Source organism: Candoia aspera, chromosome 17 (genome assembly GCF_035149785.1).
Source record: "Candoia aspera isolate rCanAsp1 chromosome 17, rCanAsp1.hap2, whole genome shotgun sequence".
NCBI lineage: Eukaryota > Metazoa > Chordata > Lepidosauria > Squamata > Boidae > Candoia > Candoia aspera.
Window position 1 is genome coordinate 3,364,224 of NC_086169.1, and position 15,579 is coordinate 3,379,802.

Genomic DNA, 15,579 nt, shown 5'->3' on the forward strand with positions numbered 1-15,579 from the left:
AGGGGCGGCGCGGGCTGGACGGAGGGAGGCGCCCGGCTGCCTTTGAATGGCCCCGCGGCCGCAGCGCCGCCGCCCCCGCCGGACCGCCCGCCCGCCGCCCCTCCCCTCCCCTCGCGCAGCCCAGCCGGAGGCACTGGCCGGGGGGGGCGCGGGTGGCCGGGCCGGGGTCCCTCAAGCCCGAGCTGGGGCGGGGGGGGCGCCCAGGAAGGGATTCCCGCAGCAGTCTATCTGAGCACAGCAGCGGGCAGGCACAAGAGTGGCCTTTCGCCCCCCCCCGCTGCCCCCGCCCCCAATGGATGAGCTTCCTGCATCCTCGGCCACTCGCCGCCTCCTCGGGGGGGGGGGGTCCTCTCCGCTGGTTCTCCCCGGCCGGGGTTGGGGTTCAGCGCCTCCCTCCGCTCTGGAGGTAGAGAAGTAGAACCCCCATGGCCAGGGGCAGTCTGTCTGGGGGCAGGAGAATACTGCCTTGGCGGGAGGGCGGAGGGTCGGTGGGCTTTCTGGGAGTAGCTCTGGCTAGGCAGGAACGGGGAGCCGGAGTCAGATTCCGCATCCCCCCCCCATTTACGCCCCTCGGGGTCCACCTCCTGGTCTCCTTCAGAGATCCGATGGGCAATCGCTAGTGGTCCCCACTGCAATGGAGCCTCCCCCTTTAGGAGCACTATGCCACGGGAGGGAGATACGCCCTGCAGGGCAGCAGGCCAAAGTCTCCATCCTACTCAAAAACTGGGGGGGTCAGACTTCTGCCCCCCCAGGGCCCCCCCAGTGGTAGAGCAGCCCAATCTGTCCTGGATCCTTCCACCCGCCCCTTCCTCCGCCCCCCCCCTCTCTGGGCCTTTCATGCATCTTCCAAGATGAGCTCATTGTTTTCTTGGTGCGGCTCTTGAGAAATTACAGGGCGCTGTCCCCTGCCCCCCCCCCCAGCTACAAGTCCTAAACTCCATCTTCCTTCCTTTCCTCCCCCGCCCCCCACAAAAGCATCCCTGAATAAATTATTCAAATAAATTGAATAAATTTAAAACTTCCAAGGATGGGAATTATTGTCTGCTTTCCAAGGAGGGATGGTGGTGATGATCTGCAACCTTTCCTGGAAGAAAATCTTCCCTAAGCCCACTTCTTGGAAGTTTCCAAGCTTCCCCCGGTTTCCAAAATATTTACTCCCCCCGCCTCCAAGGCTTGGAAAATTCTCCAAAAGGAACTCCACGGGAATTAGTCTGCAGTGGAGTTGTGTGACCTCTAATGCCCAAACATTGGATAATCTTCCACAGTTTTTCCCTGGGTCAAATATCAAGTCATAAGCAGAAAATCCCCATGGCAGGCGGGAAGGTGGATGGAATTCAGTGGTAGACTGCCTTGGAACAAGGAGGCTTTGTCTAGCTCACCATCCTCAAAGGGCCCACCTCCTTCACTCCTAAATTGCTGTTACATGTTGCCCCCCAAATTGTTGGGCTTTGGAGTGCACATAAATAAAATCCCTGCCTTCTCTCGGGTTTTGCCAAATCCTCCCTTTTCACATTTGACTATTTGGGCATCGATTTCCACTTTCCAATATTCCCCACATCCCTTTTTCACAACCCCAACTTGGGACAGATGTGTAAAAAGATAACAACCCGAACAGCCTTTGATCGCTTTATTTACTCCAAAGCTTCGTTGATTTCAATATTTACTTCTTTGAACTTGTTTGCAAAGTTTGCATCCACTCATCAATGTAACCCTGTGATCTCTGAAACATTGAATTACACTTCGGAAGGCGGAACTAGGGAGGAAAATCCAACTCCATCAGAAAAGGATTGGGAGAAAAATGCCATTTTCAGACATGCAAAAATGAACCACCTCTGCTTTTAGCCTTAACCTGGATTAACTGGGTGGTTTTAACATGGACAAAGCCAGCCTGCTGGCATGGTTGATGGATCAATGTGTTCCCCAACCCCAGAAAATAAAATATTCTACTTCAGGAAGTAGGTTCTGGGTAAGTTTTGAACCCAGATGTCTCCAGATTTGAACCCCCATTCCCCAGTTCCTCAGTTCTGCTTTCCTGCGCTGATGGCCCAGCCACTTGGGATCTGTAGTCCCAAAAACCTGCTCAGTACTGTCAATGCAAAAAAACATTGCAAGCGATTCCAGACCAGAAAGATTTGGAGTTTTGCTTGTTTGCAAATGGACACAGCATCTTGCCAGCTGCTGATTCACGATAAAAGGGCAGGCCCGGTGGGCGCCGCCCCCCTTCCTCAATGGAATTTGCCGGGAAGGCCCCAGAGCTGCCAAACCCTCATCTGGATTTGCAACTGGCCAGAATCTGTTTACGCTTTGTTTCTATGCCACCATAACAACAGCACGGCTTTGCACCTCATTCAAGCTGTTGAGCCGTGCCAAACCACAGACCTGGCCAGGCTGAACATTTGTGGCTTGAGGGTGCCCTCTCCAATCTTTAATAAATGGGGCACCTTTAGGGGGCAAATGGGGGAAGGATCCTTTCTCTAGATTTTCCCCTATATTAAACAGTGAGAAAGTGTGTGTGTATGTGTTTTGCCTTCCTTCAACAGCCTTGTTTTCTTTCCACGGCAAACTTTTTCGGAAAGTGGACCGCTGGCCCAGTTTGGATCAGGCTGTAGTGGCCGTGCCTTGGGGAAAAAAAATCTGGGGACAAAGCAGGACAGACAGGAGAAAATGCCCACAGGAAAGGCCGGCCGAGAACACAAAGGATGCTTACAGATGCTTGATGGATATTTTCTCATGCTCTGGGAAGATCATTTTTCCCTTCCTTCACACCTGCCACGCCGCCCTTATCTAGTCCTTTCGTTTATCACGGAATCTCAGGAATGGGAAGGCAACTTGGATTGTTTTTATTTTATTTATTATTGTAATCTTATTTTTTATTCGATTTTATTCGATTTTATTGTTTTATTTTATTATTTCAACGGATACAGCCCGCCTGTCTTGAATTCATGGCTCTGGGCAGCTCGCAGCCATTAAACCCAACCTTGGCCACGTGCAAAAGCTTTGCCACTGTAATCCTTCAAGGATGATCTCTGCTTCAACACACGCACCCCGTAAGGAGCAGGTTGAAAAGCCCTTTATGGTTTATCCTTCCCCAATCTTGTGGCGGTGAGTTCCGCTTGAAAATTATGCTCAAGGGAGACATCTGGAGAATAGGACTGGGATTCATTCACGCTTCTGCAATAATGCATTAATGAGTCGCTAAACCACAGGATTCTTCCTTATTTTTGTGACAAGAGACTTAGGGAAAACTATGCACAGAGAGATGTCTGAAAAACGGGATTCACTCAAGTTATGCAATAATACATTAATAAGTCAAACCACAGGATTCTTCCTTATTTTGTCAAAATTAAACTTATGGAAAATTTCACAATCTTTACTTAATGGATCTGGGGAGACATTTACTCTAGATCTACTTAATGCTGGATTGGAGGTAGGAACTAAGGGGCAAGTTCAAGACTGAAATTAGCTAGGATATTTTGACATTTTGCTGATCTGTTTCAGCCTCGGATGTCCTAAGAGACAATGCAGTGATTTAAATCTGGTGGCTCAACTATAGGTAGTCTTTGCTTAATGACCACAGTTGAGACCGGAATTTTGGTCACTAAGCAAAGCGGTCATTAAGCAAATCTGACCTAATTTTATGACCTTTTTTGCGGGGGTTGTTAAATGAATCACCATTGGCATTAAGCAAACCACATGGCCATTAAGCAAAATCACACGGTCCCCCGTTGATTTTGCTTGCCAGAAACTGGCTGGGAAGATCGAAAATGGCAAACACACGACCATGGATGCTGTGACAGTCATAAATGCAAACTGATTGCCATGCACCCAAATTGTGATCACGTGACCACGGGGATGCTGCAATGGTTGTAGGTGTGAGGACCCACTGTAAAGTCTGTTTTTCCAGCATTGTAAGTCCGAACCATCACTAAATGAATGGTTGTTAAGTGAAGACAACCCTTTATCAGCTAACCTTCAAAGGCAGAGAGACACCTCTAAAAATCTTAGATCAGTGTTTCTCAAGCTTGGCAACTTTAAGATCTGTGGACTTCAACTCCCAGAATTCCCCAGTCAGCTGGGGAATTCTGGGAGTTGAAGTCCACACATCTTAAGGTTGCCAAGGTTAAGAAACACTGTCTTAGATTATTGCATAATATAAGAGACCAATCAGGTTTGAACGTTAAAAACATTCACAAGTTTTTGGACCTTACAAAAAACACTTAGAAGTTGCATTGCATGGAATTTCAAAAGCCAGAGAGTCGGCCAAACAAAATCGTCAGAGTTAAAAGCTTCATTGTTTGAAGATTCTTCTAATGTAATTTGAAATTTGTCAGTCCTCTAGACATCCTTGACTCGTATCAAGCAGGCATTTAAAACATAATAATAAAGCAGCCAGTTTGCATTATTGTATCTCTTTAGAATGTACAGCGACTTTTGGAAATCCATTTTCAAAATCTCAGTTGTATCCTTCCCGATTTGTGGCCTCCTGGATGTATTGACAACAACACCCAGAATCCCCCAGCGGGTTGAGGGATTCTGGGTGTTTGAAGCCCAATGCACTTGGAGAATCTTAGGCTGGGGAGATGTCATTCTAAGATACCCTAGGCCGTTTTTTTCCAAGAAAGAAATATAAAATTTCATTCTGCGTTCTGCATCCGGGAAAGATTTGAAGGTCCATCTTGACCAACTTTTTTAAAAAATCAAGCTTAACATGTAGCAGGAATGCTAGATCTTTCCTTGACCTGATTAAGCGTGGGAGATCAGGATGTTTTGACTCTTTGGGAAAAATCAGAAGCGACTCTGCAAAGGGACTGTTGACTGGATGCATTCTGCTGGCCAAATTTGTGAAGGAGCAGGTAGTTTGATCCGCTTCCTCCCTCCAACATTTTAGAAATTATAATTCTGCCTGGGACACGATACAAAGGATTCTGGGGTCTGCTCCAAATGAGGTCATGCTGCAGGAATGGCTTGCAAAGGAAATAGAATATGATGTAACCCACAGTGGAATTTTGCTGGCCACCTGCCTAGGGCAAATTAGTTTGGAAAAGATGATCCTGGAGCAAAAAACCACAGACCCAGCCCCCTTTCGCCTGGAGAAGATTTGAAGACTCTCCTTGTTTCCCCACATTGCAATTTTCCCCCTTTCGGAAAGATTGGAGCATGCTCAACAAAGGTTCCATGTGAGAATACGGTGGCCTGGCTGAGCAGAAAGGCCAGTGGAGATCTGCCCGTCCGGGAATTAGCGTGGCCAAGCCAGTGCTTTTGGGAAGCTCCGTCGGAGATTCCAGGCATAGCAAAATTTAGGATCCCAGGGAGCCAGTCCCTTTTCCCAAATCTGTGAAGATGGCCACCTCTGGTGGCAGGTAGGTCTGCCGTTGAATGAGGGCGGGCGTCAAGGAGCCCTTCCTTTTATCAGGCTTCAAGAGGGGGCCTTGAGGGCATCTAGTCCAATCCCCTTTTGCAGGCCTCCCCCACTCTGGGCAGCCCCAAGACCTCTTATTTTCAGAGGTCTTGATTTGAAGGTTAAACTACTCATAACGTTAGGAAGTTTTCCCTTTATATTCAAGACACAACCGAATCCCACTATTTTGTGTCCTGCCTTTTGAGAGTAGCCGACCAACTTTTCATGCAGCTGCATCGCCCTGGGCCTTCCTTTCCACCCACCCGCCATCCCGCCCCAACCCAGGAATTATTTGCAATTATGCTTTTAGTATCTCCTTTTTCAGAATTCCCACCCTTTTCTCCATCAGTTCTCCTGACCTGGAATCCGGCTTGTCCCTGCTTTGAGTTTATGAAAATCTACTTGAAATCTCAGAAACCCGCTCCCTCAGCTTCAACGTCCCTTAAAATTCAGAATTCCAGCATGACATTTCATTTTCCCCAGCGTTCCCACCGAGGGATTCAAGGCCATCAAGTCGATGCCGACTCTTAGTGACCCTATAGATAGATCCTTCCCCAGGATGAGAAGCCAAGTCAGTTTAGCAAAGGGAAGTCTTCCAGCCTCAGTCTTTCCACCCGCAAAATGGGAGCAACCGGGTTGCTTTCCTTCCTGCATTTATCACTGCAACAGAAACCCAATTCTGGGAATTGAAGTCCACACCTCTTAAAGCTGCCCATGTTGAGAAACACGGCTCTAGAAGTTTAAACGGCAATATGCTGGGGTTGCAGAAGATAGCCCAGGATTCAGGGCTTTGCAATCTTCCCACCCCGGAATTAACCTCCAAGCCCTCATTTGCAAAGCGTGCATGGGTTCTCACGACCCCAGGTGTTCTTTAGCATGCAGCTGGCTAACTAAGACCTTTGCACCACTGTCTGAAAAGACGCGTGGCCTTGCAGCCTCTCCCGCGCAAAAGCGCGCGGCGCCCGCTTGCTGCCATCCTACACGTGTCCGCTCTGCAGCAAAGGCCGCTAGGAACGTCTGGAGGATCGCAAGCAACCGCTCGCAGAGGGGGAGGAAAGGCGCCGGGGCCGCGCTTTGCAAACCGGGGCAGAGGGGGCGGAAGAGTGCTGGGGCGCGCAGCGCTGCGCTCCGCCTTTGCACGCCCCTGACCGCCCAAGCCTGCAGCGGGCGGAATCGGAGTCACTCCCCTTTTCCCCCCCCCTTTTGCTTTGCTGTTCCGGGTTAGCAGGGCTGGAAGATGGCGGCGCCCATGCAGTTGTACTGCTGGGCCGGCGGGTGGGGGCTGCCCTCGGTGGACCCCGATTGCCTGGCGGTGTTGGTGAGCGCGCGCGGGGCCGGGGGGCGCCTCTCCAAAGCGGGCGTTGCAAAGCCGGGTTTGGGTGTTTGCAATCCACCGTTCGCCTTCCTCTTCCCCAACGGGGCGCCCGCGCTGGCATTGCAACTCACCGCCCCGACCCCCGGCCCCAGCCTCTCCGGCCGGGGCGTGCGGGGGAGATGGGGGGACGCGCGCCCGCAAATTGGGGAGAGGGTCGCCCGCCTGGTTCTTGGGGCCCAGCCGCTGCTTCCCAGCTGGCCAAAAGCAGGGGCAGATCCCGTGTTTCGTTTCAAAGCAGAATTAATAGTAATAATAATAATGATAATAATACAGTTGGCGGGCTGAGTGGTAGAAAACGGGGAGGAAAGTCAAGCCGAGCAGAATCACGTTGCAAGAAAATGAAATGTGCAGCTCTCTAAGTTGAATCAATGAAGAAATGAAACGTGGTCGGAGCAGAATGAAACCTGAATTGCAGATCCGGCTGCAAAGAAAGAATTCTTCCGGACGCACGGCCTTCTCCCCGTCAGATTTATTATTTCTATTGTTGGGATTATGATTCTTTTACAAGGCTTACGTACCTTCTAAGCCAAGGCGGCTCTGAGCAGCCTACAGCACCCATCAAACTGGCCTACCTTACAAGGCTGTTGTGCAGAGAAACGCAGGAAGAAAAAGGAAAGGCTTTTCCTTGTTGGGTGCAGATCTGTTGGGAAAGCTAGATGACATCAAGGATATCAACAGCTGGGCTTGCCAAAGGCCTTTGTTAATTGGCCTCTTTTTCCGCCCTTCCAGACTTACGCCCGTTTCACAGGGGCACCCCTCAAAGTTCACAAAATCACCAACCCATGGAGAAGCCCCACAGGTAACTTTTTTGGGGGGAAAGCCCTCTTGTTAGGAAACCTCACTGTTTTAATTGCTTGAAAAGCGGGGCGAATCAAGATTCTAGTCCTCAAGAGGGACGGGAGAATTGGGCCTGGGTGCCTTGATGGGGCTCATTATCCCTCCAAGTGCTTTTCTCATGGTCCCCCCCCCTTTTTCTTTTTCTCAGGATCCCTCCCAGCACTAAAGACGAACAACGAGGGGGTTATTTCCGACACGCAGCAAATCATCACCCACCTTAGGAAGCAGGTATGAGCGATCATCTAGTCTGGAATTGGATGGTCGAAGCACCCTGGGGCTGTGATGGTGTAATGGCATGTGGGAAAGACCTTGGGAGACGGGGCAAAGAGACGCTGCCAAGGGAACGGTCAGATAAGAGGCGGCTTAGCCCTCAGCTGCATAATGGGAGACGGGAAACACGACCAGATGAGCTAATTCTACTTTACGGTAAGGCTACACTGACATCAATCTTGCAAGTCTGAAAGTACAAATCTCCCCCCGTCTCCTTTACAGCCCGAGAAACCAGGGAGGGTCCCTTCTGAGCCTCTTTTTTCACCCATTATGCAGCTGTGGGCTAAGCCCTCTCTTATCTGACCGTTCCCTTGGCAGCGTCTCTTTGCCCCGTCTCCCAAGGCCTTTCCCACATACCATTACGTCAGCCTTCCCAGGTAGACCAGACAGGAAACATGACCAGATGAGCTAATTTGAATTTATTTTAAGGCCACATTAACAGAATCTTGCAAGTCTGAAAGTCCAATTCTCCCCTGTCTCCTTTACAGCCCGAGAAACCAGGGAGGGTCCCTTCTGAGCCTCTTTCCCCTCCCATTATGCAGCTGCGGGCTAAGCCCTCTCTTATTTGATCGTTCCCTTGGCAGAGTCCCTTCACCCCGTCTCCCAAGGCCTTTCCCACATACCATCAAAGATGAGTTCTGTTTTTTAGTTCTCCCCCCCCCAACTCCCTTACCCCAAACTGGCCTTGTCCAATCAGCACGACTGGGTTTCAGATTTCTGCCCCCCCCCCCCGCTTTAGAAATTCAACGCAGACTACGACCTCTCGGCGTTGCAGGGAGCCGACACGCTGGCCTTCGTCTCTCTGGTGCACAGGAAGCTCCTGCCGGTGCTGGTGAGTTGGGAGCCAGAGAAGGGGTGTGGGTCAAGGATGGGGCAACCGTGTGGGTTCAAGAGCCCAGGGCCAGTGATGGGTTGGATCTGGGATTGCACCTGCAGTATTATGCCCCTTTTAAAATAAAGCCCCCGGAGAGATCTCTCTTCCATGTGGGATGTGGAGCACTGGGTGCTCCTTATGGACTTTGTGTGTAAAAGTGAAAAAAAAAAGAACTTGTGATTTATGGTTTTGATGACTAGGCAGGTGGTGATGTGTTTCTTATTTACTTATTGTTTTTTGGGGTGTCCAAATAGCTTGGCTTGCTTGGGGTGAGTTAAGCAGCCATCGGTGGGCCGTTTTGCACTTAAGCTGAGATTGTAAACTTTGCCAACCGAAGGCTGCAACTTTGTCAGCCTTGTGGGCCAAACCAGACAGGAAACGCGACCAGATGAGCTAATTCTACTTTATTGTAAGGCTATTTTAACAGGATCTTGCAAGTCTGAAAGTACAAATCTCCCCGTCTCCTTCACAGCCTGAGAAACCAGGGAGGGTCCCTTCTGAGCCTCTTTCTCCGCCCTTTATGCAGCTGCGGGCTAAGCCCTCTCTTATCTGACCATTCCCTAGGCAGCGTCTCTTTGCCCCGTCTCCCAAGGCCTTTCCCACATACCATTACAAAATTTGGCAAATTTCTTCCCTTTTACCTCCTCAATCATTTGGGTCCCAGCATCTTCCCTCTTTGATTTTGGAAGAGCCGTGACCCCCCAAACCTTTGGGGTCTCTCCTTTCGATCATGAGGACTAGAAACTTAGCTCCTTGGCTTTCCAACCAAGGAGGCTATGCCCAGGGTTGAGGGAGGTGTAACCGTTGGGAATCTCCCTCCAGCAGATCCATACTTTCTGGGTTGATGCGAAGAACTACGTGGAGCACACACGGAAATGGTACGCGGAAGCCATTCCGTTCCCCCTCAACTTCTTCCTGCCAGGTCGAATGCAGAAACGTCAGCTGGAGCGTCTGCAGACCCTCTGCGGGGAAGACTGGCATGACAACGAAGAGGAGCTGGAAAAACAGGTGAGGAAGGATGCAGAGGGATGGCCTGGAGAGGGAGCTTAAAGGTGGTATCTCCTGGCAGTGTACTGGTAGTCCTCGCTTAACGACCACAATTGGGACCAGAATTTTGGCTGCTAAGTGAAGCAGTCATTAAGCGACTCAACCTTTTTGCAGTGGTCGTTAAGCAAATCACCGTGGGTGTTAGGGGAATCATGTGGTCGTTAAGCAAATCACGTGGTTCCCCATTGATTTTGCTTGCCGGAAGCCAGCCAGAAGGTAGAAAATGGCAATCACATGACCACAGGATGCTGTGGCGGTCATAAATGTGAACTGGTTGCCCAGCGCCCAAATTGTGATCATGTGACCATGCAGATACTGCAGCGGTCATAAGTGTGAGGACCAGTCGTAAGTCGTTTTTCCAGCACCGTCGTAAGTCCGAATTATCGCTAAATGAATGGTTGTTAAGTGAGGACTCCCTGTAGTGTGGTGGTGAAGGAGCATCTGCACTTCTGCCCCCGGTAGCTGATCTTGGCAATTGCAGCTCAAAAGGGGAAATCATCGGGAGCCAGAAATCTCAATTACCCCCTGAGCAGGGGCCACTCTTTATTTTCTAAGGATGCCTGTGGAAGTTGCAGAGGATTTCTGGAAAAAAATGATGATCTTGGGGCGGGCACTTTGCTTTCCAGCAATCCTACTCAATAAATTTTCTTGAAAAAGTGGGGCACGTTTCAGGAGATCGGTAACCGATCCATTTTTCAAAGGCCCTTTTTTTTTTGAGGATGGGCCAAAAAATGACATGCATTTCCCTTTGGCCCAGACGTGGCAGTATTTTACAACACTCAAATATAATCGATGCTCTTCAAAGGAAAAATGTTGGTAGAATGTTTAATACTTGGGCATCTACGTGTTATGCTTGGTGCGCTAATTATTATTTTTTCCTTTTTGTTGTTAGTTGGTTGTTGCTTGTTAGCTGGCCTTTCTTTGCATTTTGCTTGTTCCCGCCCCCCTTCCCAATCTTTGTGCCCATTTTTGGGTAAAAACTTGTAAAATAAAATGAATTAAAAAAAAAAACAAAATAAAAGGTTAGATTTGGGAGGGAGTTGGCTTAGAGCATTGACAGCATTGCCCCCCCCCCAACTTCTCAGACCCCCAGGTGGCCTGGGAATGGAGGCCTGCCACTAAGCCTGGCGGGGGATGATGGGACTTGTAGGCCAAAGGGGCGGAACTGGCTGGGGATTGCTAATGCCTTGAGGAGAAGGAGCTGTGCTTCGGAGGCTCTCGCTCAGAGGTGATCTGGTGACTCTTCTCTTGATGCCCACAGCTTTATCAGGACGGCTGCGAATGTCTGACGCTCCTTTCCCAACGCCTCGGCAGGAAAAAATTCTTCTTTGGAGACTCGTAAGTAGGTTCCGGGGTGAGGCCGGCATCTGCCTGCCTGTTTTTCCCCAAAACTGGCTTCTCTCGCTTTTTTAACCCCGCAGAAGCTACGTTCTTTCTAGAGGATAGATAATCACTTTGCACCCGCTCAGAGGCACTCCCTCTCCTGTGTTCTGAGATTTGCGGCACCGTTTCTCGCCGGCGTTCGATTTGCGGCCGATGTCTAGTTTCCTCGGGCCGCTTTCAAATGTTGCGTGTTTCCCCCTTTCGTTTCAAAACGTCTGGCTTGTCTTTTAACTATCTGAGATCTTTCTGCGTTGCAAAAATCCTGCGTTGCAAAATGCTTCAAATAAGTAGAACTGCGTAGTTCCTGGGATACTATTTTGCAGATCAGGCTAGCTCATTTTTTTTTTTTTTAAATCATGGTATCTTGTGTGAACTCCACTGTTCTGTTTTTTAAACCAGGATTGGGGACTTATTTAAAATATTTTTATGCCATTTCTCACGGTAAGGATTTGCAATTTGAGGGATGCGTCAGACTGACCAGAAGAGGCATGCATATTCATTCCACTTTGGCTGCATTCCCACAATAGGCTTACTTACAAGTAGTCCTCACTTAATGACCACAATTGGGACCAGAATTTTGGTTGCTAAGCGATGCGGTCATTAAGTGAATCCGACCTGATTTTATAACCTTTTTTGCAGTGGTCATTAAGCAAATCACTGTGGGCGTTAAGCAAGCTACATGGTCATTAAGTGAATAACACAGTTCCCCATTGATTTTGCTTGCAAGAAGCCAGCCAGGAAGGTCAAAAATGGCAATCACATGACCATGGGACACTGCGATGGTCATAAATGTGAACCGGTGATCACGGGGACATGGTGATAGGTATGTTCCCCGCCTTGCGTTATTTATAAAAATAATAAAGGCGGGATAATAAACAAACAAACAAACAAAAGCAGGTGGCTGTAGTGTTGCACCAGAGGCCAAAGTCAAGTGGAGTTGTAAAGTGGGTTCACGTGTTGGGGGAGCAAGGATGTTTGCACCCCGTCTGTGACGCTCCGGCGAGAGAATCCGTCCCTTGACAGTGTCCACTCCATCTCCCTATTTTCAGGCCTGCCTCCTTGGATGTGTCCGTGTTCAGCCTTTTAGCCGGGCTGCTCAACGCCAAGCTTCCCAACGGGAAATTCCAGCAACATCTGAAATCTCTCCCAAACCTGTGCAATTTCTGCACGGCTATTTTGAGCCTGTATTTTCCGTGGGACGGAGGTGAGTTTCCTGTTGCTTTGACAAAGATCCCCTTTCGCGGCTCTCGGCCACGGGCACGAGGTGACCGTCCCCCTTTTGCCCGTCTCCCGTTCGCAAGCTCAGAAGAAGTAACAGCCGAGGGATAAGCTTTGTTGCGCTGCCTCCCTGCCTGGGAGAAGCCTAGCTGACGATGAGAGTCAAATCCCGCTGCCGGGACGTCGAGATTCCAAAAATTTCAGGGCCCCTTTGGGACCCTGGGCTTTGTGGCATCGATCGGCTCGCAGCCAGCCGCAATTCTGCCTGGGGGGGAGTCCTGCGGAATCGCGTTGTTTCCTGAACTGCAAGGCCGCGTTCTGAAAATTAATCCCTTGCGAGGACGGGATTTTAGTTTGTTTTTTTAAGGAAGGAGGGATGGTTCAGTGGTTAGAGTGTGCTCTGCCTGCGTTTGCCCAAGATGGTTAACTTGAGGATTGGGGTAATCGATTTGCTGGCTTCCCGCTATTCACTGAGTCAAAAACTAACCCAGAGAACTGGTTCCTGCAGTGTGCCAAGCCCCTAACAAAACTCCTGAGGTTAACACTTAGCATACCATTTGAACGTGCAAACGTAGCCATTTTTGCCTGTACAGGTAGTCCTCATTTAGTGACCACAATGGGGGGCAGCAACTTGGTCATAAAAGGAAGCAGTCGCTCAGTGAGTCCGCAGCGGCGCTGACGATTTCACTTCAACTTTGCTTTACAAGCCTGCGAAGGTCATCCATGCGAGGACCAGTCGCGAAGTTACTTTTTCATCACCGTCGTAACTGGGAATGGTCGCTAAGCGAGGACTACCTAGTTTAATCCAGGCTGGGAGGGGATACGAATTTTGAGGAGCCTCTTTCCCCAAGCTTCTCTTCTGTTAGGGATACCTTTTTGCAATACAAAGGCAAAGATTGAAGAGGAATTTGCTGTGGGGATCCTGGAAGGGAAGCCCCGCCATCCAAGGCAGTGTATCTCTGTCTAGCGCTGTGTGGATTAGACTGGGAAGCTGGGCCAGTGGGGTCGATCATCCATCCTTCCCTGTCTTTTTTGTTTTTTAATGCAATGTTTGCCTCCGGATCCGAGCTGTTTTTTGACGGGCATTTGCCTCTTCTGCAGGGGACCCCCCGCCCAACATCCCCAAGGTGGCAGCTGGGGACGGAAGTGACACCGAGGAGGAAACCCACAAGCGTCGGAACCAGTTCCTCTCCGTGCTGGTGGCTCTGGTGGCCATGGTGGGCTACGCCTTACTCAGCGGGATCGTCTCCATCCAGAAGCAGGCCCCACGCCACACCGGCCGGCACGCAATCACCCTTCAGGATGCCGAGGAGGAGGAGGAGGAAGAGGAGTGAGGGACGAAGGGCCGTGCTCAGCCCCACGGACTTTATTTTTTGTGCAGCCACGCTGGGCCCTGCACCCCTGCCTCTTTGCAAACTTCCTTTTTATCCATTCCAGGGGGAGAGGGCCCAGCCGTGGCCAATAAATCTTGAGTTTGCTGCAGTTTGAGCCACTGGTCTGTGCTTTGCTGCTCAGCTCTATTTGGATGAAAGGGGAGCTGTTTTTTGTGGGGGGGCTTGGTAATGGTGGCGGGACCCCGGCTTAGAAAAAGGCAGTTAACCTGTTTCAGGAAAAGGAACGGATCTCTGAAAGTTCAGCGGCTAAGTGAAACCTCCAAGCGCAGGGGCAGTTTATCTGTAAAGATCCTTGGCGCAAGGCTGGATTTCTTCAAAGTGCCCTGCAGGGGAGCTCAGTTCAAGACATGCCTTTTTTTTTTTTCTTTTCCTTTTTGCGTCCGTCGAAAGTTTGGCTATGTCTAGCTCAGGCGGGGTTCTCCCTAGCCGCCTGTGGTTTGAGCCCTGCAGGGATAGACTTCCTCTGCTGCTGGAGGTTCCTGTCATGATCGTCTCAAGAGGTGCTCCAGGTTTTAGCCCAGACAGCACCATCTATCCAGGTAGAGGGAAAAGGAACTGTAGAAGCATTCAATTAGTCGGTAGCCCGGTACTGTGAGGCGTAATGCCTAGGGACCTTTTCAGGAGGCTCCTTACGTCTTGTGGGGGTGAGTTCCGCAGGGCAAATCCATCCCGTTATTCTCACCTTGTCTAGCCCCTCAAAGCATGCTGCGTACGCTGGAAAAAACAGGATGGCGGCTGGCCAGACCGGCCTCTGTGGCCTCCCGTTTCTCCCTCCTTCCAAGCCCCTCCACTCCGGTGGGCCAGGCTGGCATCAATTTTATTTATCCCAAGTTGGCCTAGAATGGAAGCTGGATTACTGCCTGGGCCAGAGCTCGCTTCCCTCGACAAGGGAAGGCAGCGTCATCCGTTCCCTCCTTGCCAAATTCCTGAACAGCAATGGAGATGCTGTGGCTGACCCATTTATTTGGGCCTTCGCTCCCCCACCACCTTCTTCCCGTCTGTCTCACAGGCCTTGCCAGTTTCCAGACATCACTCGTTCATTCATTCATTCATTCATTCATTCATTCATACATACATACATACCTACTTATACTGTATATATGTATATATTTTAGATCTTGGGGTTTCTGAATCCCCGTTCAGTTACAGGCACGCAGGGTGGTCTGTGGTTTGCTATGGGACGAGGCAGGGGGAGCGAGAAACAGGGAAGGTTTTCATCTGTTCCCTTGAGCCTCCCCCCCCCCCCCCGCTGTGAGGTTGTGAATGGCATTCTTGACCGCCATGGATTAAATTGAGGGGGAAATTTAATCCCTGCTCAATGGGCATGGAGTTGTGACTGGGGACCCCCGAGTAAGGCACGTTTCGTATTCTGAATTGCTACGGTTTGGGATGGGTTGCCCTCCCCTGGCGGAAGCAGCATGGTTCTACTTTGTTAGAAGAGGTTGCAGTTTAGGTATGCTCAGGAACCCCTTGACCTGGTTTATTTTAAGGCTCTGTTGGAGGGGGGAAAAACGGTGCAGATCAAGTGTTCCTTGAGGCAGACTTCCGGCAGCGGTCCTTCCCTGCAAATCTTACCCAAAGGTAGACTGCCTCAGACTATGGAGGTTCCACTTAGCAGTCACAAAACATCCCTATGAAAATAAAGGCTAAGAGAACAAAATGGTGCAGCAGGGCTCTGCTGGGATTTGGAAAAACATGGTTTTGGAGAGAACGTTGCTAGTGATTGGACTCTGCAGACATCCAAGTATCCTCATGTTTTTCAGAGTGAGTCTTATATATGGCG

The 15,579-nt window shown here is 50.2% G+C and overlaps 1 protein-coding gene across 2 annotated transcripts; it reads left to right on the forward strand.

Annotated features, from left to right (window-relative positions):
- Positions 1-6,604: 6,604 nt before the first annotated feature.
- Positions 6,605-13,884, forward strand: MTX1 (metaxin 1). Of its 2 annotated transcripts, none has more exons than XM_063316832.1 (8): positions 6,605-6,716; positions 7,503-7,572; positions 7,759-7,838; positions 8,620-8,712; positions 9,577-9,762; positions 11,063-11,139; positions 12,234-12,388; positions 13,504-13,884. In XM_063316832.1, exons 1-8 carry the CDS (start codon positions 6,636-6,638, stop codon positions 13,734-13,736), a joined length of 975 nt encoding a protein of 324 aa, XP_063172902.1. In that variant the 5' UTR covers positions 6,605-6,635; the 3' UTR covers positions 13,737-13,884. The 2 variants fall into 2 exon arrangements, with proteins under 2 accessions (XP_063172902.1, XP_063172903.1); XM_063316833.1 differs by having other exon boundaries at positions 6,611-6,716; positions 9,580-9,762.
- The last annotated feature ends 1,695 nt before the right edge of the window (positions 13,885-15,579 follow it).

Coding starts and splice junctions, on each gene's coding strand:
- MTX1 (XM_063316832.1), top strand. CDS start 6,636: ATGGCGGCGCCCATGCAGTTGTACTGCTGGGCCGGCGGGTGGGGGCTG. Junction 7,573..7,758: donor CCCATGGAGAAGCCCCACAG/GTAACTTTTTTG, acceptor TCTTTTTCTCAG/GATCCCTCCCAGCACTAAAG. Junction 11,140..12,233: donor AAATTCTTCTTTGGAGACTC/GTAAGTAGGTTC, acceptor CCCTATTTTCAG/GCCTGCCTCCTTGGATGTGT.